At 42.9% G+C, this 24,105-nt stretch overlaps 1 protein-coding gene across 2 annotated transcripts in view; it reads right to left on the bottom strand.

Moving 5' to 3' along the window:
* Positions 1-6,214: 6,214 nt before the first annotated feature.
* The window catches only part of LOC306914202 (netrin receptor UNC5D-like), a 199,710-nt gene continuing 181,819 nt past the window's right edge, over positions 6,215-24,105 (bottom strand). Inside the window, exons 8-14 of one of the 2 annotated variants that reach the window (XR_013788669.1) lie at positions 22,020-22,052; positions 17,170-17,355; positions 15,980-16,129; positions 11,958-12,503; positions 10,457-10,626; positions 9,807-9,925; positions 6,215-6,639 (exon numbers count right to left, since the gene is read on the bottom strand). Coding sequence is in view for 1 of the 2 variants with exons in the window: in XM_079491181.1 (XP_079347307.1) it covers positions 10,481-10,626; positions 11,958-12,503; positions 15,980-16,129; positions 17,170-17,355; positions 22,020-22,052 (1,061 nt within the window). In the remaining variant the exon portion in view is untranslated. The remainder of the gene's footprint in view (positions 6,640-9,806; positions 9,926-10,456; positions 10,627-11,957; positions 12,504-15,979; positions 16,130-17,169; positions 17,356-22,019; positions 22,053-24,105) is intronic. The other variant, XM_079491181.1, reaches the window with a different exon arrangement.

Below are 24,105 nucleotides of genomic sequence, written 5' to 3'. Positions count from 1 at the left end.
AGTTTTCGATTTTTGTGTGTTAACAATCGTGAAAAACTGTAAAGTCTAACTCATGTTGATTAGGTGATGTAATGATGTAAAACAAACGGTACAAACATTAAACGCCATTAACAATAAAGAGAATATGATGTAAATGACACATTATGGCGTAAATTTTCCCTTCATTGTCAATGCGTTTACAAAACAAACATTGAACTAAAGACAAACATTAAACCTGTGTATAGGAGGGCCTCAACAAAACATCTGCAGGTTTTAAAATGACGGGTGAAATGGATACCCCCTGCCCTGTTGGCAAACATCGATGCTCCATGCCCAGTTGGCACGCATACACACACATTGATGTCCATTTCTCGGCTGGCATGCAGACACACGGACAGGAGGATTAACCCATTTAGACCTGAGGACGCATGTGTGTCATATTATAGCTTTAAACCCATTTTGGGCGGGAACCCCTTTTGGTGTTTTAACTAAGCATTATGTTATACTTTAGCTATTGAAAAATAGCAGATCTACAAGCTCATAGCGCGCCACCGAGTGGCGCGCTATGAACTTGTAGGTCTGCTATTTTTGAACAATCGTAAAAATGCGGCACAAATCTTTGAATATATATTCTTTCAAAGCGAACGTTTTTTTTATTTCGACGTCAGGGCCTGAATGGGTTAAAGAGCTAAGACTAATGGCGGACAGGCTTTAGCACACAGCATGTAAGCTCCATGGCTTGATGGGGGCTTATAATTCTGTTTTGGTCGGCCCCCAGTGACAGATTAGCAGAGCTGAGCTGCAGCTTGGCCAGGGGCCCCGATACGAAGAGCATCGATGGATGGATGGATTGGATTGGACCACCGTCAGTCATGCAGCTGGCAGTGGTGGAAAAAGTTGTCAAAATGTTTTACTTAATCCATTTTGACCTGAGATCAGATTCTAAAAAATGTCTTCTACATCCTGACAGTTTTTCTGAAAAAGCTATGTTTCTATGTCAGTCGATTTTTCAAAAATAGCAGACCTACAAGCTCGTAGCGCGCCACTCGGTGGCGCGCTACGAGCTTGTAGATCTGCTATTTTTCAATAGCTAAAGCATAACATAATGCTAACACCAAAAGGGGTTCCCGCCCAAAATGGGTGTGGAGTAAAAGTATCAATTCCACAATGTAGAAATACGCCATTAAAATATACTTCAAGTTCCAAAAGTAGAAGTACTCATCACGCAGAAAAAGCTTTCAAAATGTATAAAAACATTTAGAAAATAGCAGATTGTTGTGATAACTGCAGTCGAGTAAAAAGTTAAATATTTGCCTCTGAGATGTAGTGGAGTAAAAGTAAAAGCATTGACAATTGGATAGTAAAGTAAAATAAATCATACGTGAGTGCATGTATTTAGTTCCTGTACACGGGCAGCTGGGCTTTGCTGGATTCCTCTCATGGAGGAGTACATGATATGGTCCGGTTCGGTTGTCACTGGACCGGCATGCTCATTCTCAGGCCAAACGGACACACCATGTGATGCAATCGCACAAACGGTGCATGGATTTTAATGAAACAAATGCAGTTTGAATTGAAAGAGGATAATTCAAGCTTTCCCTACAGCTGCAATGTTGGTGAGTTTAATGTTGTTTATTACAAGCAGATTGTTGAGATTGGAAATGCAATTTGGATCAATGGGATGTGAACCTAGCTGTCTTTAATGGAGAACTGGCTATATGAGTTGTAGGCCTACAGCTGCAAGACAGGGTTGACAGCTGAAGGGAGGATGGAGATTGTCCGATTGTCTAGTTGCGAACGAAGTGAGCACTAACTATAGAAGCTGACCAAAACTGTCTGTCTGTCTGTCTCTGTGTGTGTGTCACGCTGTAACACCACCCGCCCGCCACCAGAGGGCAACTGAAATTGGACGATACAGAGGTCTGTGTGTGTGTGTGTGTGTGTGTGTGTGTCAGACTGCCACAATAGCTTTGTTCGCTTCCCGCGAACGCGTCTTACTTCACTTGTATTATAAGTGTAGGAAGCATATTTGAATTTGGTAAGTTAAAGTACATTTATAGATGAAAGAAACAGGACATTGCCATGCTGGCTTGTGGTGGACATTTTTGCCAAAATTATTTTTTTTGCAAAAATATACAAAATATTAGCCTACCAGAAACACAGAGTTGGCCCTGAGTTGCCATAACAGGTCTGTAACTCTGAGAGTGTATGGAACCAAATTGACCTGTAAGAGTCCATTTGGTTACATTTGTACACTCAGTTAAGGCTCCTTGCAAATTAAACATTTGAGAACCACTAGCCTACTAGATATATCAATCAGAACCAAAAATTGTAGATCTTCTATTTTCCAAAAATCAAGTAATCCATAAAGTCATCAAATAAAAAGGCAATGCATTGCTCAAAAAGGGGGAAAAAAGTGTATTCCTCACCCAACCTTCAACTCAGGATTCCGGAGGCCACAGCACTTTGTCCAAAAGCTCTGAATTGATGCAGAGCTCAGAAAATGCTCCTTGACCAAACCTTTCTTCTTCAGATCTAAAATCGTTCCAGCCACTACCCTGTGGTTTATCAATTCATGATTATGGTTTAGTATTGGCCTTAAAAGAGAGTCTTTGACAAACAAACACTCTTTTTGTTACCTAAAATGGAACCTCTTGGCCGGCGTGGCCGCCTCACTTCCTGTACTTTTATAGCTGTTCCTGGTACCTCACTTCCTGGAATTGTTGCATTTTCCCCACAGCTCCCCCTATGATCAATTTCAAACCTTGTCAACAGAAAAGTAATGACCATGGTCATTAATTATACAAAACAAAACATATTTTCCGTACACTACATTTTGGGGATAAATATTCAACCATATTTTAACCAATAATATCCACTTGTATCCCAGTTATGTCATTTTCTTTCAATACTCATACCAGGACAGGAAATACATGTGTCACAGTTGGAGTCCTAAATCAGTGTCGTATATATTCTGCAGAAAACCTGGAGATTTGACATTCAGTAATTGGATCTTATGATCATGGTGTGTTAAAAATAAATCACACCTGTGTGAAGTAAGTTTGATTGATTGATTGAAGAATTTATTAACAGTTTGCAGAATTACAGTACATTTCAAGCACAAACTCAATACAAAGGCTGTTAACTGTGAGTGGACGACCCAATTAAGCATTACACTTGTTTCCAACAGGGTCCACCATGTTCAAATCATCAAAACATTTAGAGACGTACAAATAGACACTTCTATAGACAGAACAGGAATTCATCAAAACAAGTGATGCAACTCCATGTGGGGGTCCCGGGGGGGGGGGGGGGGTGTGCAGGTGGTGAAAAACAACCATGCTGTTTTCATGCTCAGACGCACCCACCCAGCCACCCACCCACACACATAGTCACTTAACGAAGTGGTTGCACCACAAAAAATAGAAAAGAAAAAAAGGGCATGGGCAAGACCAAGTCTTTGCGACATCAATATGTCTGTGTACGGACATATTGATGACCCCTGAACAGTACTGTAGTCTGTACTGTGTTCATTTCATAGATGAAACAGAGGAACTTGAGTAAGGTACTGGGGTTACTACTACTGTATAACAATAACTATACCAACTACTGGAACCCAGAGTAACAATGTCCATCTGGCAGTTCTTCACAGGGCTGGTTGTTCCCTATTGTGTATCGTATGTAGATTGCCTACGTATATTTATAAAGATTGCCTACGTAGATAAAACCAAATCTGAGCTTGAATAATTAATTAATAATTCATTTAATAATTAATCATTCTTCCCATGTGTCTCTGCATGCGGCTGTCAGGTAGATGGCAGGCAACGCTCTGGGCTCTTCAACGACCTCCAAAATTATGTATTTGACCGCGTAGCCCAATCTGAAAATGTCTTGTTGCCAGGGACCCCCAGAAGACAATTATCCAAAATGTGTTTCTATAGCTAAAAAAAAAATCTAAATGACATGGATGCTTTCCCGGTTTTAATGTGATAGGTAAAAGAAGAAAAAAAGAAAGAAAAGTATATAGGGGAAAAAAGGCGGGATCTAGTATACAGTATAGAGCCCAAAAAACATAATCAACATTACACCACTATAGACATCACAGTGTAAAAAAATAAGGCGGTGAACTTAAAAAAGGTCCAAGGCAGTTCAGTTCAATAGAAAATCTTTTATTAATCCATAGCAAGGAGTTTAAAAAACACACAGGTGACCAATGCGTTTTGGCCCGGAGGCCTTTATCAGGGTCCCCTAGTAATGACAGTGTCACACGTCATAGTGCCCACAATCATCTTCACATGACATCACTTAAACAGAATTCACCTTAAATTACTTATTTTGTATCCATTACACATGCCATGAAGCTGCTCAGTAGGAGTTTGAGTCTCTTATACCATTTAGGCCTGACGTCGAAATTTAAAAAAAAGTCTCCTAAATCCTCCTAAATCCTCCTAAAATAGCAGACCTACAAGCTCGTAGCGCGCCACTCGGTGGCGCGCTATGAGCTTGTAGATCTGCTATTTTTCAATAGCTAAATTATAACATGTTTAAACACAAAGGGGTTCCCGCCCAAAATGGGTTAAACCAGAGAGGCCATCAAATGATTGGCTTAGAGATGCGACAAAAACAAATCTCCATTCATTCAAGGCTTCATGGCATGTGTAATTGATAGAAAATATGTCATTTTTTGGGGTGAACTACTCCTTTAACCCATGCGTGATTACACATTATACAGTAACATACCAAATAGAAAACTGAACAATAAAATACAATACATCAGGTTGGAACACAGAACCCAAATGGGAAATTAAATAGGATCCACATAGCATCAATTGCATGACAACATACTGGCTGAGTAGCCCGTTATTAGTGAAATGGGGAGACGTCAATGCCATCATTAATACCAGGGATTAAGGGAATGTTGTCACTTTAAGCTTGATTATCAAAAAAGAACCTTAAAGGGAAACTACCGGTAGGTACATTTATCTTTAGCCTATTCTTTAAATATATGTATATAAATATTTTTAGCCCTCATTTCCCTCTACCAGCCACTATATTATTGTGCTGGGGCATTTCCTTGCAGAAAGACACATATCACTCTGGCTGGATTTTGGTTTTGTTCCACTGTTTATGTTCACATTTCCACTGTTTATGTTGACATTCATCCCGTGCAGTGACGTGCTATTCTGTGAAGGGAGGGCTGAGCTCTTAATTGATCCCTTTGAACTTCAAAAAGGGGTTGTGCACTGAGAAGTGTTCTGTGCTGCGACATACCAAAGCCTACACGGGTTGTGCAGTCAACGCGCTGTGATTGGCCAGTCGCTGTGATTGACAGCCTAAACCTAACCTTAACCTCAGTAAAACTATACCTAAACCTAACCCTAACCTCAGTAAACGTAACTTGCCTGGGGGCGTGGTTATAAGCACAACCCGTGTAGGAATTAGTATGTCGCTTCTGTGCTAGTTAGTGATCTCTCCGTTTGATTCCCGTCAGAGAGAGGAGGGGGGGAGTGTGTTTCTACACACATACACACACACACAGACTTGCCTATAGTATCCCTTTAATAACCATGATTATTTGGAGTTGTGTGTCCAGCTTGTAGTGTTCTGTGACGGGGTAGTTGGGATTCCCAATCGGCACTGCACATTTATGCTCACCATATCTGTCTCTAAGTCTTAGTGTGTCCAATGTAAAAGCAATCTCATCCGGAAAACAGTCTGGCTGGCTTGCGAGTAGGGATGTCCCGATACACTTTTGTTTCCGATCCGATCCCGATACCACAGTTTCTGTGTTAGCCGATACCGATACCGAATACCGATACCAGAGAATATTTATAACAATACAAAAAGATCTTATTTTGAAGTCCACCGACCGGGAATAGTGTTCTTAGCTATATATCTGGTGTTGTGTTTATAGCAGACTCCTCACTCAAATGTGCACTTGCAGTTTGGGCAACTCCAAAGCAAACTCCACGTCCACATGCCCCACCATTTTATTTACCTGCCATAGTGTCAACCCCTTACCCCTTGTGACAGATCACTGGTTAGACTGGCAATCACCGATACGACCAAATAAGGGCCGATCCGATACTTTTCCGATACCGATACAGTATCGGGACATCTCTACTTGCGAGACTAGATAGCTCCTCACAAACTTGTCCTTTTTGAGTGGGGGCAAGCCTGAAAAAAGCCAAGGAATCAGGAAATGCAGGTTTTAAATCAGGATCACTCTGTATAAGACACCAATTATTTTTTTATTAATATGCTTGATATCATGGGCCAATGTACTGTACTGGGTTGTAAAACAAATCTCTCTTCTATAACCCCTTATTAGTCAAAGTCATTCCGAGTCACATATTCTCCGTAGTCTCTGATGCGGTCCAAAGGGTATGTTGGAGATGAGACAAGAGGGATGGAAGTCGGTCCACAGAATAGTATTATTACTTTTTTTATACTGCCATTGGCATTCTTTGATATCCTATAAAAATTAATGTCTGCTTTGCTATATTCCAAGGTCAGTCTGAGATTATGGGTTGAGTTGATGAATCGATGAGTAGAATTGTTCCTCCCATAGGCCCAAGAGGAGTCCTGCATAGCTGCATGGGGGCACAGGCTCCCTCCGTCCATGATGGGCGTCCCCTTCTCTTGTCTGTAAAGTTGATCCTGAAATAGAAAGACATGTTTCTGGGTGTGCATTCTGCCAATGACACAATTAAGTCACTAGGGGGCAGCATGCAGTCCAAATCTTTGCTGTAAAAATACCAAAAACATGGCATGGATGCACCTGGGATGGGATGTATTCCTCAGTGATGTATCCCAAGGTCATCAGGGTTTCGGGTCTCTCGAACATCATACCCCTAACTAGGCATGCCACGGTATGAGAATTTACAGTACGGTACGGTGCCGGTATTCCACAGTATTTATATTAACCCCCCCACCCACACCTATGTCTAGTGACTACTCCCATCTCCTTATAAACCCTTCTTTGGTCCCCAACCTGTAGGCCTACATATCTTATTTTTTTATTTTGACCTTTTGTGATATTTTGAATTTTGTTGTTATTTTTCATGTCATGATTATGAATTGATTACCCAGGACCTGAATGGAAACAAGACTGCAAGGACTGTTTTCAGTGATCCCTTTGGACATGTGTTTGACTGTACCCTGTACTGATTACATTTCTGCCAATAAAGTATTCAATCAATTAATCAATAGCTATTCCCCACTGTATTACACTGTACTATGGCTCCCCCTAATGGCCGTTTATGGTACGTGTACCCTGCACGCTGCAGCATAGCTAGTGTGCAATCTGCGCATGCTCATAACTCTGTGTGCCTCCATGTTGACAGTTCACACTTAGTTAGTACATATGGAAAATACAATTGGATCTGGGTGTCTTTCAGCAACACTAACTCAAAGGTAGGAAGCAACTTTTCAATCTACTGCAGCTGTGTGGTGAAAATAAATGTTTTGCCTTAGTCTGCGAGTGGAGTTGCACTGCATATGCACAGCATGCGTCGCCCACCGACGCTGTATTCAAATACCGTAAGCTCGGATATCTGACGGTATCAACACCGTGGCTGTTACTGTCGCGGTATTACCGAAATTCGGTATACCGTGGCATGCCTACCCCTCACTCAGGTGACCCAGCCGGGGTGATCAAGTCCCGACTTACGTCCCAGTAGCTACCCTCAATCAGTCCCATTAGGGAGAAACCAGGGCCACACAATCCTTTGCTCCGGAACTACTCTGCCAGGACTGGGAGAACCAGATTATGGCGCGTGGAAGGACTAGGCTCTGTGGGTTGACTCCTGTCCGGGCCCCTCCTACGTCTCACCAGGCCCAGGACCTGTGCGTTTCACCAGACTCCCAGCACCAGGCACTTCATTCAGGAGTGGTGGATTATAATGGCCCTCCTAAAGGCCTCACCAAGGGTTTTTGGGCTTCCTCCTCACGGAGGACACAGGCTGGGGCGCTAACCCATACTGCTCACCCGGGTGCCGTCTACATTCGGAAACTATAACAAAAAACATGGCATGGATGCACCTGGGACGTATCCTCAGTGATGTATCCAAAGGTCATCAGGGTTACGGGTCTCTCGAACATCATACCCCTCACTCAGGTGACCCAGCCGGGGTGATCAAGTCCCGACTTACGTCCCAGTAGCTATAGTGTAGCTATAGCTACAAGTAGTTTGTTTAAGCTCATTCATAAATGAACAATCAGGATTTTACAGTGCAAGATCAGAGGCATGCATGCATGGGAGAAATGGACAGAGCATCTGTGGCTCAGTTGACACGGCAGAAAGATATATGGGCGTCATGGTTTGTACATCCTGGGCCCTCAAAGCATTACTAGTTCCACTTCAGTTTCCATTGAGTTGCATAAAATATTTGCAAAATACATTCCCCACTTTGAAAACTTTGAATAAATTATTGCCGTGCACGTTGTCTTGGTAAATTGTTTAATATACTATCAGCCATATTAAAATTACTGTATATGCATCCATGTGCCGCACTTGTACATCTATTTTCGAGCATTGACAAATCTTGAAAGTGTAAGAACTACTGATTTAGGCATTTGTATAATTAAAGGACAACTTTAGTTTTTTTCAACCAAGTTTTAGGTTGTTATTTAGTTGCTTTCTTTAGTTTTAACGATTTATCTATTTTTGACAGGGGGGCGGGGGCTAAATATGTATTTTTTTTACAAAATTGTATAGCGATTTATTTTTGTATTACTTACTATAGTCCTACTAGACCACAAGAAATTACATCTGGCCACAAAAGATCACGGGATATATTGAATCTGAAGGGGTAGGTGACAAACTGACATATTGAGCCTACGACACAGTATGGCATCGCCCCAGTACATCCTGTGATCTTTTGTGGCCAGATATAATTTCCTAGAGTCTAGTAGGACCATAATAAATATTAATAAAGAAATCACCATAATACAAAAAAAACAACGTATTAGCCCCATGTTCGAATGCCCCCGCCCCCTGTCAAAAATAGCTAAAATCCTTAAAGGTATATTCAGTGATTTGACTTAATCTAAATATCACTTTTTATCACATTTTTTCTGGATAATCCTCCCTACTATAGAGTGTGCTGACCATATAAGGAGTTCCTCCATGTCCCCAGTGAGCCCCTGGGGTCAAAAAACCCTAGTTTCAGTTTTGGTGGCGGGTGGCAAAGCCTTCATCCAATCAGGATGAGAGAGGCCTTCCTCCAATCATGATCGAGTGGGGCGGGCCTTGGTGCACATGCTGTTGGCCTGTTGCACTTCCCCCCACTGTAGAGCGTGCATGTGCACATTTTGTTACCGGGGCGGACTGGGTGGTTTTCCAAATCACTCAAATCACTGAATGCTCCTTTAAACGAAAGAAAGCAGCAAATGAAAAATAAATAAATAACACTCATCTTTTACTTTCTCTAATAACAACCTAAAACATTAACCTTGGTTAAAAAAACCAAAGTTGTCCTTTAACCTCAGGTCTTTATGGGGTAAGTGATATTTTTAAGTGGTGCAACCACTTCCTTAAGTGACTATGTGTGTGGGTGGGTGGGTGTGTGGGTGCGTCTGAGCACGAAAACAGCATGGTTGTAACTGTCATTTCTCAACCGTTTCGGACGCGGGGTGGCTCGCCGGAATCGGGTCTGGGGGGACCCCCACACGGAGTTGCACCACTTACTTCACATGGGTGTGATTTTTTGATTAAAGCTGTGTATTCAGTTAGTAATCATTGTTGGTTGTGAGTGCTTTTAGTCAGAGTGCATGTTTTCCAGGGGGTTTGACATCAGTGGACTGTATTGTACATTGACCCTTACCCCAAACCACTGTGGCTCCTCCCTTATCAGCCATCTTAACCACCAAGTTGTTGTTGTCCTGGAATAGCCTGGTTCTCCTCCTTCGTAAGGTTGAATTTCCGTTGCCTTCTGGTCCCATCCTGAAAACGTTTTACCACATTATGCATTACCTTTTTTTTCCCCTCTCTCTCTCTTTTCGTAATTGCGTTCAAACGGGCATTATTGCTGATTGGAAAGAACATTGCTTTGGGATTGAAAGGGCTGTAGGCTTTAGCCTGCTCAGTGAAGTTCTGGAAATAGTGTTGTGAGGATTGTACCATGCTTTTAAATGTAGATTCCTAGAACTAGAACAAATCAACTTTTGCTGATTGTAGTTCATTTGTGGTATATTATGTTGGTACAAAAGAAAGTCCTTTAGCCCATTTTGTGCGGGAACCCCTTTTGGTGTTAGCATTATGTTATGCTTTAGCTATTGAAAAATAGCAGATCTACAAGTTCATAGCGCGCCACCGAGTGGCGCGCTACGAGCTTGTAGGTCTGCTATTTTTGAAAAATCGAAGAACGACTGACATAGAAACATAGCTTTTTCAGAAAACTGTCATTTTCAAATCTGATCTCAGGTCAAAATGGGTTAAATAGAGCAGACATGCAGGCATCAGAAGGTACTGTACCTGATATATGTATCACCGTCCGGTTCACTGTGTGGGTCCGGTGCTGCGTTCCCGTAGCCGGTACCGCTCTCGGTCGTCCGAATGGTGTTGAGTGAAGCGTCCGCTTCCTCCTGCCCCCCCTCGTCTTCCTCCTCCTCTTCCTCGGAAGTTTGTGGCGTTTGTTCGGTTGTCTAAAAAAAAAATTAAAAAAAATAAGTGATAATAATAACCCATTTAGGCCTGACCTCAAAATTTTAAAAAAATCGTCTAAATCCTCCAGTTTTTCACGATTTTTCAAAAATAGCAGATCTACAAGCTCGTAGCGCGCCACGAGCTTGTAGATCTGCTATTTTTCAATAGCTAAATTATAACAATGTTTAAAACACCAAAAGGGGTTCCCGCCCAAAATGGGATAAAGTGCTAATATGCAATGTGATAATGCACGGCCTCAGCCATGTCCGTTATTATCAGCTTGTTCTGAATGTACTAAAAGTGCATTCAAAAGTGAGATTGTGTTTGATATTTATTTATTTTTCGTTTATATTTGAGTAGAAACTGCAAAGAAAAGCTGCATGGTCTTGCTAACAACTTTCTTATCCAACAAACACCTACTACCATTTGTGTATTATAGTTTAATCAATCAAGAGCATTGATATAAGATGTTAATGACAGTTAAGGATTTTTGTTTGCCTCATGGTGGTTCTAATAATATCAGTCTTAAACCTGATTTTATACTTTGTCGTATGATGGAGTCTACAAAGCAAAGTAGGGGGTAGAGGTCTTCACAGGTCCAATTTGACCGACCCGTACCCAAATAGACGTAAAACATGTACACGGAACCGAATGGACCCAGCTGTTATTAGAATTCCAAGAGTTCCGAACCCGAAAAGTACAGAGATGTCGGAACTGGAGATGAACGGACCCGGCTTAGAAAGCCATATTAGAAATATGAGTTCTGATCCCGAGCAGTACCGAGAGATTGTGGACAGTACCCATACAAAACCTGAGGACCCGAAGCTCTTGTTGTCTACACAGTAGCGCTGCTACTTCATTATTAAAGTCACGTGAAGCAAGGCACGCAGGCAGCTGCCAGAGGAGGAAAAAAAAGGGGGGGGGGGGGGGGGGGGTAGGAGTGGGGGTGATTGACAGCTGTGAAAGCCAGTCGCCAGGTCCACTCGGGACAGGTATAGTGAATGGCAGATCGAGTGGCAAAGTGAATTTAATGTGGTTTAAAAATGTTAACCCATTTTGGGCGGGAACCCCTTTTGGTGTTTTAAACATTATGTTATAATTTAGCTATTGAAAAATAGCAGATTGAGTGGCGCGCTACGAGCTTGTAGGTCTGCCCGAGACATACGGTATAGCAGTTCCGACCCGGTCCTGGAGTCACTTGTTGTGGATGGAATTGGAAACGTGACCGAGCCGGATCCCGGGTATTTTCGGGTCTCGGATTTACCCGAAGGCTTCTAGTCGGGGATATGTCTCAGGCGTATGACACGGATAAATTCAGCATTAGACTTACCTGTGTTGGGTATCACCATCCTGCCATCCTCTGTCGTTTTGTGGTGAGGTGTGAAGTGGCCCGAGGAGACCTGGGCGGTGAATAGACTCTTCTCTCTTCTGCCCAGGGTGGCATCTACCCCCATTGTTCTGTAGTCTGGTGCGAGGGTGGCATCTACCCCCATTGTTCTGTAGTCTGGTGCGAGGGTGGCATCTACTCCCATTGTTCTGTAGTCTGGTGCGAGGGTGGCATCTACCCCCATTGTTCTGTAGTCTGGTGTGAGGGTGGCATCTAATCCCACTGTTCTGTAGTCTGGTGCGAGGGTGGCATCTACTCCCATTGTTCTGTAGTCTGGTGACAGGGTGGCATCTACCACCATTGTGTCATAGTCTGGTGCCAGGGTGGCATCTACCACCATTGTGTTATAGTCCCGTGCCAGGGACACATCTACGCCCATCCTGCTGTAGTCTGGTGCCAGGCGTCGGGGCAAGGTTTGTGAAGGGTGTGACATGACGTGGTACTCTGCTCTCTCTGCCACCCCCAGAGACACCATGAAGGAACCCTGACCTGATGGTAAATAAAACACGCAAACATTCACATCATGAAATTATAAATACCAGTGAACTTAAAACTCATTTACTGCCAAGAACGACTTTCCCCGACTTTGGACCCCACTGCCAAGAACGACTTTAACGCTTAAAAATAATAATAATACCGGTAATAATAATAACTAAAGCGTCACTGCCTCGCGTTTACAATATTAACGTTTTGGGTGACTTATAAAAAGATCGCTGCTGAAATTAGCCTAGCCGATTTTAGTTCTGGTTCAAGGGTCGTGAACTTTGTGGTCTTCAAAATAAAACTTCATAGAAGCTAAATGCAGCGAGAATCAATTCAGGCAGTAAATTAGTTAATCTCACAATTCCTTCCCTCCAGAATAATACCATTTTAAATATACTGACAATCGTCATTTCGCCCTGATGAAGACCTTTCATGAGCGAAACATGTTTTAATAAAATAAAGGCTTTTCCTCTTTTTACTCTTGAGTGCCGTTGTTTTTTTCTGTCTTGGTTCTGTTTGATCCGTGTGATCACCTTTTACATGTTTTACTATAGTCATCTATTTACCTCCTGTGAGCACCTGGTTACTCCTTTTTTTTTTTTTCTCAAACATCATGTTAGTTTGACATCAGCTTTTTAGCCTTGCTAGGAGGGACTCTAGAGGCTGCAGCATACTCCTTGTTTCAGCTTTCGGTAAGCCCAGACCAAAATGATGTTATTGCAGAGCAAAAGAACATTGGGCAGTGCCTTACTGATGTTTGGCAAGACACTCTTCCCAACCATGGGGGAAGATTGGTGAAAATAGAAGTGTATTTATAGTTTTGTTCTGCTTCCAATTAAAGTAAGGGTAGGGAGTGCAGGGCTCCACTGAAGCCAGTGTTGTTCAAACCATGTTGGTCCAGTTGAGTGCAGCCACATTTTGTGAGAGAGATAAGCATCCAGGTCTATGAAAAGTGAAAACAAGCCCAAAAGAAGCATCTATAGGCAGTGCGACGCGTTGCGAGCTTGTAGATCTGCTGTTTTCAAAAGAATCTTGGAAAACATTAGAAAAATGTGGAATGTTTTAACAACACAAATCTGGTACACGGTTCCCTGGCAAAAAATAAAATCAGGCCGCAGACGAGTACATACGAATTGGGGGTTCTTGACATGAAAATGAGACTGGTTTAAACAACATTAGCAAACAAGCTAGCGGAGCTTTATGATTTACTGATGAGCATTGAAATGATTTCTATTCTATGGGCCTACATTAACTAGTTGAATTGAAGTCTGCATGGGGCTGGTTGAGACAACCATTCACACCTGACCACATGACAAACTTTTAATGGTAGCTGCCTGCTACATGGCTTTAGAAAGCTTAAGACACATGGCATCAAAATTCTAAATGAAGCCATTGATGTCCTCTCCTCTTTCCAACAAGTGATTCCTTTTTAAATGTCTAATATCCGATTCCTACAAACGTTTATTACAAAACCAACACCAAAATGAAAATTCACCTAAAAAAAAGACAAAATCCCTTCCCTTCTCACAATGTGTTTGGTGTCTTCCCAAAATATTCAAGGTAGAAATGACCATATCAACATGGTGAAACAGCGCCATCTAGTTTGACTGTAATAAGCACTGCGACACTACCCGTGTGACAACCAGGTCTACTCTATTCTATTCTACTCTACTCTACTCTACTTTTCTGCCTAATATTGCCTCCGTTCGCTATCCTCACTTGAACCAAGTGGATTCACGGACGGTCATGCCAGGTCCTTTATTCCTGCTCCAAAGTGCTAGGAGGAAGGATTAAGAGCCCTCTCTCTGAGGAGCTGTGAGCCAGGAAACATGAGTACATGTCTTCCAGGAAGATGTTCCGAGCTGAATAGCATGATGTTAATCACTCCGTCCTTGCAGCTGGCTATGTTGCTTTACACACAAACCACTCGGAGTGTACAAACAGCAACAAACAGTCTGTTCTCTTCTGCTTCCCAGATGTGTTGACTGCCTACGTGTTCTCATTTCCTAAAATGTAGACGTGCCTGCATGCCACATGCGTGTGTTGAACGGTTTAAGAGTGAAAGTGGCCCAACTGCAGAGATACTGAAGTTGTTTTATATACTGAACATCATTCTGAATAACAGTGATCAAAGCTACTGAAGCAACACAATTCCATACTAGAATAATAATAATAATAATACTAGAAGGCTTTACCTTTCTTTGTAGTCGTTACGTCCCCACCAAAGAGGTCCAGGTGTTATTTTGTGCAAAAGCACATTATTGGCTATTTCCCCTACCATAAGCCCTCAATTAATTGCATTGAATTGAATGGGGCGTTGTGCTAATTCGCTTATTTCCATCGCTTTTTTTTTGTATATCCTCTCTTCATAATGTAAATAGTATCCCAAGCGGCACACTTTACTACTTATTTCGATGGAAATAAGCGAATTAGCACAAAAACCCAACCCCCATTGAGGGCCTATGGTAGGGGAAATAGCCAATAATGCACGTTTGCACAAAATAACACCTGGACCTCTTTGGTGGGGACGTAACAACTACAAATAAAAGGTAAGAAAGCGTTCTAGTATGGAATTCTCCTTTAAATAATGAGTTGATCTTTATTTATACAGTCGTGCTGTTTGTTGTTCATGGTGTGGGAGAATGCACGTCAAACAGCTCATAGCCTATATGGAAAATGTAGCATCTAATATACAACATGACATGCAGGTGAGTGAGAATTGGAACGTGGCTGTACCTGCATGCTCGGAGGCGGGACTAATGTGCGAGTGGAGGACGTGAGTGGAGTGAGCGAGTGTGGAAGTTGTAAGTAGCCTTGCCGAGCCATGAGGCCCATAGGGCAGGAGCCTATCTCCTGTTTCTGTTAGCCTGGCTAATAAGCCAGATCGAATCAGCCGTTGGCAAAAAATAATTGCCTGCCGGCGGATTACGGTCTGGAGAGGCTCAATTGTACGCCCATTACCTACACCAGAGAACTGGTGTGGCCAATCGGGACACGGTATGCAATATGGGCGGGCTTTGGTACAGTGACGTTCAATGCTTGAGACCTTTGACTGACAGTAGCTCTAACCAATTGCGTCAAAGAGAAAATGTTTGAACCCGCCCCCCGGGAAACAAGATCCATACACAGCATCTCCAGACTCAAATAACACACGACAGTGTGATTTGAGTCTGGCTTATTAGCCAGGCTATGTTTCTGTAGCGTGAGGCAGCTTGATGTACAAGTACACCCCCTGGACATGACGCTAGTATGTCGCAGGGACTTACCCCCAATCCAACCCTTGATGCTGAGTGTCAAGCAGGGAGGCACTGGGTCCCATTTTGAATCTTTGGTATGACCCGGCCAGGGATTGAACCCCGACCTCCCAGTCTCAGGGCGGACACTCTAACAAGGCCACTGAGCTGGTGGAAGTTGGGGTATTATTGGCATTTGGCTGCAAGAGGCAAGCAAGTGCAGGGAAGCAAGGATCTGTTTCCTCTCACCTTTGACCTTAAGGTCAGGCAAGGGATCAAGAAGTGAGCGCTCGGCCATCAGGTCCTTCTCCATGGAGTCCTGGAAACACATGGTGCTGGTGTAGGTTCTGGATGCCGTCAGGTCAGGCTGCATGGAGGAGTTGATCAGCAGAGGATTCCCTGAAAAACACAGTAATATCGTTATGGGGTTGTTTTAGTTATCTTGCGTGGCACCTTATCCCTAATTGTATTAGGCAGTGGTGGAAAAAGTACTCAATTGTTTTACTTAAGTGAAAGTACCAATACTGCAAGTTAAAACTACTTCGTTACATGTAAAAGTACAGAATTGAAAATGTACTTGAGTAAAAGTACAAAAGTATCGGCATCAAAATGTACTTAAAGTACTAAAAGTAAAAGTACTCATATTGCAGAATGTCCCATTTCACAAGTTCAAAATGTGTAGAAAATCTATTGAAAATAGCAGATCTACAAGCTCACAATGCGTCGCAATGTGAGCAGGGTATGAAAAGGGTATGTTTTCTAATCAAATCGCCAAAGTAACTAGTAACTAAATTGTAGTGGAGTAAAACTACAAATTTTGGCTCTGGGATGTAGTGGAGTAGAAGTAAAAGTACTGGAAATTGGAAATACTCAAGTAAAGTACAAATACCTCAAAATTGTACTTAAGTACAGTACTTAAGTATAAGTACTTAGTTACTTTCCACCACTGGTATTAGGCATGATTTATAAATTTGAAAAAAAAGAGGGAAAAAAAGAGAAAATGCCTAATAAGATTATTATATAAGGCATTAACCCATTTAGACGTGAAGGCCAATTCTAAAAATGCCTTCTAAAGTTTTCTGAAAAACTTCTAAATGTATTTCAAACTTGTTGCTATACTGTACATATACAACTACCCCAAAAGGGGTTCCTGTCTTGAAAGGTAACCCCCCCCCCAAAAAAAAGGGGTTCCCGCCCTAAATTAACCCATTTTGACCTGAGATCAGATTCTAAAAATGTCTTCTACATTCAAAAATAGCAGACCTACAAGCTCGTAGCGCGCCACTCGGTGGCGCGCTACGAGCTTGTAGGTCTGCTATTTTTCAATAGCTAAAGCATAACATAATGCCAACACCAAAAGGGGTTCCCGCCCAGAATGGGTTAAGGCGCAGCGCCATTACACGCCTGTGTGCGTGTGCGTGTTTGTGTCTCAAGCTCACCTTGGCTAGAGGACTTGAAAGTGAAGGACTGGAAGTCTCCAGTGAGAGCAGAGGAGTCGATGACGTCGACGCCGTACTGGCTCTGGTTCCTCCGGTACAGAGCGACGCCCACGATGAGCACAACCACCGTCACCAGGCCTGCAGCCACACCCGAGTACAGAGCTAGGTCACTGCTGCTGTCCACACCTGAACCGGAGAGAGATAGAGAGAGCACTTAAGTTCTGTCAGACCTGGGCCCTGACGGTCAATATGAAAAAGACCCTTTCCAGAAACTGTCCAGATGTCAGGGAAGCAGATACCCATTTGTACTAGGCTGCACCAAGATAGAACGAACACGCACGCACGCACGCACGCATGCATATCTGGGATTTAAAAAAAATAGTTCCACAGGGAATTTGAATATGGCTGTGAATGACCCGAGGTAAAAGGCAAGAAGGGATTTCTATACAATTAGAAAATCTGTCCAAATTAATATTCCAATTACAATTTGGCTGCACATTTTCAAATCAATTATTGAACCATTATGATAGTGAAGTGTGGGGCCCCCTGGCAAATCAGGACATTTCTCAAACATCCAATTGAAACTATGTAAAACATATTTTATCATGCCAATAAAGTGAAATTGATAGAGAGAGAGAGAGAGAGAGAGAGAGAGAGAGAGAGAGAGAGAGAGATTGATTACATCACTGCTGCTTCCCACACCTGAACCAGAGAGGGAGAGAAAGAGAGAGAGACTACAGAGCCACATACCACTGAATGTGAATGTGATTGGACGTATGACTAGCCCAGGCTCTACTGTAGTGTAAATACAGTATGTGTGATTTGAAATGTCAACCCTTGAATGTTTTTCCACATACCCTGAAGAAGGCATGAGTTGTCTGCCGAAATGTTGGTTTCTTAATTTATTCTCTGAGTCCTATAATTAATTCTCGTGACTTTGGGCTATATCAGTGTGTGCATGCAGCCACTTTTTGTCTTTCAAAGATAGGCAAAAATAGCCTATTAAAAATGTTCACGTTTTGATTGTCCATGATCCATCCTTTTAGTTGGACCGTAACCCATTCAGGCCTGGTGGCGGCGGTGGCTCAGGGGTAGAGTGCCTGGATGGAAACCGCAAGGTTGCCAGTTCGAACCCGGGCTGAGTTACTGTCGAAGTGTCCTTGAGCAAGACACTGAGGGCAGTATTATGCGTGTCTTAAGTACCAGGTCTCATGACTTAACTTAGGACCTGGAGGCGTGGTCAATGCTGTTTGGCCACTCAGAATAGCCAAATGGCATTGATCGTTAAGTATAGTTAAGTAATAAGACCTGGTACTTAAGACACGCATAATACTGCCCTGAACCCCTAATTGCTCCCGATGTGCTAGTTGGTGCCTTGCATGGTTTCCGCTGCCATCGGTGTATGAATGTGTGTGTGAATGGGTGAATGTAATGCACAATCTCTGTAAAGCGCCTTGGATAAAGGCGCTATATAAATGCACCATTTACCATTTACCATTTAGGCCTGACCTCAAAATTTGAAAAGAATCTTCTAAATCCTCCAGTTTTCTGAAATAACTATTTTCACGATTTTTCAAAAATAGCAGACCTACAAGCTCGTAGCGCGCCACCGAGTGGCTATGAGCTTGTAGATCTGCTATTTTTCAATAGCTAAATTATAACAATGTTTAAAACACATGGGTTCCTGCCCAAAATGGGTTAAAATGATGGGCACGCTCTTATGCTAGTGGGTAGAATTCCAAATTGTGCTTCCTTGAACTGAAAAGGACTTTAGCGCAAAGGCTGTGCTATAGACTGCACCCCATTGCACTCCACAGAGATAATGTGACAACACACATCCATTACATTAGCACCGAACTTATTGGAGTCAATATGCACTCCGTTACTTTTCCACCACTTTGTGACAACAGCCATTCATTACACTAGCTCATTAGCAACGATAATGCTATATCTATTCCCACCAGTGCAGCCACGTATGTCCCAACCACTCCAGGAACCAAAAGTATGGGAAATAAAGCTCACCAGCTTGTTCTGGGCAGATAATGAGAGCTGCGCTGAAATCAGGACTGGCAGAGAAAATACTTCGAAGAGGCCCAATCTCCAAAGAAGTGGAATTTGATCAAACCATATGCAAATTGGCATTAACAGCTACAGTAGCGGGTTAATTGAGGGCATGGAAAGTTTTAGTAGACTAGAAGATTCATCATTCTTACACCCCTCCTTTACATGAAACAACAAACAGATGTGTTAATGGATAAATAATGAAGAAGGTTTCATTGAGACGAAATACATTTTCATTATGACATCTATTAACTATGCAGTATCTGGTCCAGAATTCTAAAATGCATCTATGTTATTATAACATAGATGCGTTTTAAGTTTTAGCATGAATTTTAAAACAATATAACTTATATTGTTTTAAAATTAAAACATCTGCTGTAAAACTACAGCATATTGAAAACATGGCAGCCAGCCATGTAAGAAACACAGCTGCATAATGGATGTCTCAAGGCTCATTCATAGTCTGGATTTTCGGTGGTGAGGTGACCACCGCTCCGGTCTGCTCGGCCATACTGTGAACATGAGCAGGAGCGAGGGCCGAGTTCATTCTTCAGCGGCGAAGTCCGTGGACGAAGCCAAAGGTGCGGTTATGGTTGAGTGGACAGAGAGGAATGCAACCAAAAGGAAGGAGGTGGATTTTGAAGACCTGTGCGCCCACAACGAGGAGCTCCTGCTTGGCCTCACCACTTTGGTTGTGAAAGAGACTCCGTCGTCCATAGACAAGAAATACATTAGCCGCCTGCGCTCGTCCAGGATTCCTGCTCCTCCAACTGGTGGAGAGTTATGAGAGGTGGAGGAGGACTTGTGGCAGCCATGAGACTGATTACTGGAGAGTGCCTGCAGCTGTGGGGAATTGGCCCTCTCCACAGATTGGCTGGCTCTGATGAGCTCTGATGGATGACACCTGCAGTGGATTGGATGGTGGCCACACCCAATCCACTATAAAGCTCACTCCCAAAACGACTTTGATCAGAGGACTGTCAGCTTCAGGGCAGCAGGGAATCCTCTCACCCCCAACCATCCTGTCCTTTGAAGAGACTCATGAGTAACCTGCCTCTGTCTGCAAATCTTGAGAAGGACAGTTCTTTATTTGGGATACGTTTTTGATTTGTGTTTCTTCTGTTTGTAGTTGGGTTTTGTTAGTTTAGGTTTGGGTTTTTTTTTGGGGGGGTTTTGTGGCTTTTGCCTTTATTTTATATATTTTATGGAGGGACAGACAGTATGGCGGACAGGAAATGGGTAGAGAGATGGGGGGGGGAAGACATGCAGTAAAGGCCGTCGGGATCGGGAGTCGAACCCGCGGCACACTGCCAGACTGGATTACCAGCCAAGGTGCCTGGACCGCTGAGCCACGGCCCAGGCCAGTTTAGGTTTGTTTGGGTTTAGTGTATATTTTGTATATATTTTCCTAATTTTGGCTGAGACATTCTGCATAACGAGCACTATTATTTTTGGCACTTTAGGTAGGCTACATTTTGATGCCAATACATTTGTACTTTTACTCAAGTACATTTTGAATTACGGACTAGAGTATTTCTATATTGCAGAATTGATACTTTTTTTTTTTTTTTTAAGATATGTTTTTGCGGCTTACGCCTTTTATTGGTTTTTTGAAGGGACAGACAGTAGGCTGACAGGAAACGGGAGAGAGATGGGGGAAGACATGCAGTAAAGGCCGTGTCGGGCTCGGGAGTCGAACCCGCGGCACACTGCGACTGGATTACCAGTCGGGTGCCCAGACGGTTACGCCACCGCCTGGGCGAATTGATACTTTTACTCAAGTAGCGTACAAACATTATATGTATAATATAATGTCCAGATAATCCACTGGTTATATACTGTCTGTTTGACGTCCAAATTAAAAAACCTTCATTCCACTGTGAGTCTGACCCATACACAATCTCTCCAAGATTGTAGATGCGATGGCATAAATATTTCCTCACTAAAATAAAGTGTAATAGAATAGCATTGGATTAGCTATGACGTTTCCACACGTCCTATGGTCAAAATGGGTTAAAGGCATAGTTCATCCCCCAAAATACTTTTCTATCGATTGCTCACCCCATGGAGACTTGAATTCATGGATTCTTTAAGCCAATAACTTGACGACCAGCAGTGGTTCCCTATGGAGACACAAAGTCTCCTTTGTGTCGTCCAAAGGGAACCATGGCTGAAAATGTGTGATATTTTAGGATTGGGTTAGGGTTAGAGAGGAGAGTGGTACATGAGGCTAATATTTTATGTATTTACATTTTAGGATTGGAGAGGAGAGTTGTATACATGAGATGGTGCCAGAGATGTGAAGAGGGATAGCAGGTGCTTATAACAGAAGTGTTGTGATAACATAATTGGATTATCATTCTAATTATCTATGTATGCAAATGAGCACATCACTGTCAAGGGACAGCTCATCCCTATTCCGGGCAAACATTCTGTAAGACTATAGGCAATCGTTTGGTAAGAATAAGTGAACATACAGCAGCAATAATAGATCTCGAAGCTCACAAAGCGTCTAATGTCCCTATTCTGGGAATATAACAACAGGTGAACATTCAGCAAAAATAGGCAAATGTTGGCTGTGAGCTTGTAGATCAGGTATCTTTGCCAGTTGACATACAACAGTCTCTGTCAAACCGCATTATGTCCCAAACTTTTTTTTCAGGATTCAAATTCAAACACAGCATAATAATTGTGCAAATTAGGCATTATATAGGAAGATAAGCCAGACTTTACATAACGTTCCAGAATCAAAATTGGAAAATGACTGTAATAACGGAGAAATAACTCACCATGTGGTGTCACGTCATGTAACAGCTTTCCATCTGCAAATGAAAATACAGAGTTTTACTTTTATATAGTAAAAACAATCACACCCGTGTGAACTGAGTGGTGCAACTCCTCTCTCTCTCTCTCTGTAATTAGCAGGCAACAGTGCAACACTATCTATCTCTCTCTCTCTGTGTTTCTGGCACAACAGCGTCACTTTTGCCCCTACTGGTACTCTAAACATAGTCACATAGGTTAGGACGGACATTGCTGTTCCTTGGAGTGGTTGCACCACTCAAAAATAAACGTAAACTTATACTCCAGTATTCGTATTGTGGGGAAAGCTTCCGCAGGAAAATAGCTTGCAACGAGTCACGGTATGAGCTTGTCGACACACAATAACTACTAGTGAATACTAGTGAAAATAGTAAAATACACTAGTACGTATAGAGCCCTGAGGGACACCGGTCAACCTTAACCAATTCCGTACATAGGACTTCGCCACACGTCCTAGGGGTCCCAATCGACGCGTACATCCGACGTCCTCACACGTCTTAGCGCATCCTCAATGATACGGGGCGAGATAAGAATATTCTGAATTTTTTCCTTTTTTTTATATTTGTCAGTTCGCCTTTCGGCTACCGTATGCTACACTCTAGACTCTTGTTAGCTTACCATTGATTTAGCCGTTAGCGCGGCGGAAAGAATGACTCGTCTCTCCTAATCCAGGGCGCTTTCCGTGGTGTTGAACGGATCGATATACTGGCGCTTCATTTCTGCTCCTCATCCGTCTCTCCCGCAAAATATGAACGCTTTTTGGATCATATATCCAGGGGTGCACACAAGCGGTACGCCAGTGCGCATGCGTCGTCAAAATTAATTCTGCGCTGTCAATCAAGCGCCGGGAAGCGCATCTGCGTACCAACAGCTGGCTCCGCCCAGAATGATTATTATGGCCAGAATACTAGTAAAATCTGTAGCGAGAGCATTTCCCACCGACTGCCAATCAAAGTACGTCTTGCACAAGTGCACTGGCCATTGTGGCCAATCACAGCGCGTCCTGACTCAAACGAGGGAGGATCCATTTCCATGCTGCTCGCTGCTGGGAGGAGGGCGGTTCGGTTGACAGGAGTTTACTACTGAGAAACAAATGGTTCGGCTTCTCCGTTTCAGATGTGGAGCAAACTAAAAAGTAAAAGTTGTAAAAGGGGATGCTTTGGATGCTTTGCACTCTTCCCATTCGCCGCTGTGCTTATGTTTGTTTTCCGGGTGCTGGAGCAAGTTGCTCGTGTGCGATGCCGTCTCTCACAGCCTACGCACCGTAGCCTGGCTAATAAGCCAGACTCAAATCACACTGTCGTGATTCGGTCTGGCTTATAGGCACCGGCCACTGACTTTTTACGGGTACAGGTTTTAGTTCCGACAGTGGGAAGAGTGCAAAGCATTGCGGACTGGCACTGCTGCTGCAGCCTGCACAACATGAAGCTTATCAACATGACAACACCGTGTCCCGACATACTGTCCCTTATTATCGTAAAGTCGGGTAGTGTACACTGTTTATTTTTGCACCGAGGAGCCATGTGTGTCTAACTGTCTGAGTCTGACTGTACGTTGCCTCGGTAAAAACAAAAGGGAAGCCTGACGTATGCTTCGCCGTACGACCGACGTGTATGTTAAACAAATAGCTGATCTGCAAGCTCACAACGTGTCGCCTCCGCAACACGTTGTGAGCTAGTAGATCGGCTATTTAAATTTTTTTTTTTAAAGTACCTAAATATTGCTTTGATGCTCATATTATCCTTAGGAAGTATTAAGTTGTTTTTATTAGAATATGCATTTAGGGCTGGACCACACATGGACCTAGCTGCAATTTCCAACTCTTTTTTTTATAATGGTATGAATCTAGAGTTGCAATACCCTCCATTGACTCCCCAGTCCCCACCTATCCAATAAATATAGTTTTTCTATAAGTTATTCATGCATCCCTCTTTTATCCATCCGGCGAGACGGGTCGCCGCATTTTAGGAGCACCAAGTAACTCCTCCAGGTACTCCTCTGAGTACTAGACCAAAAAAGTTGTGTGCACCCCTGCATATATCGTATAAATTA

The sequence above is a fragment of the Electrona antarctica genome (genome assembly GCF_951216825.1).
Source record: "Electrona antarctica genome assembly, chromosome: 21".
In the NCBI taxonomy this organism is placed as follows: domain Eukaryota; kingdom Metazoa; phylum Chordata; class Actinopteri; order Myctophiformes; family Myctophidae; genus Electrona; species Electrona antarctica.
The sequence above is the reverse complement of the archived record's forward strand: the minus strand, read 5'-3'. Positions and strand labels throughout refer to the sequence as shown.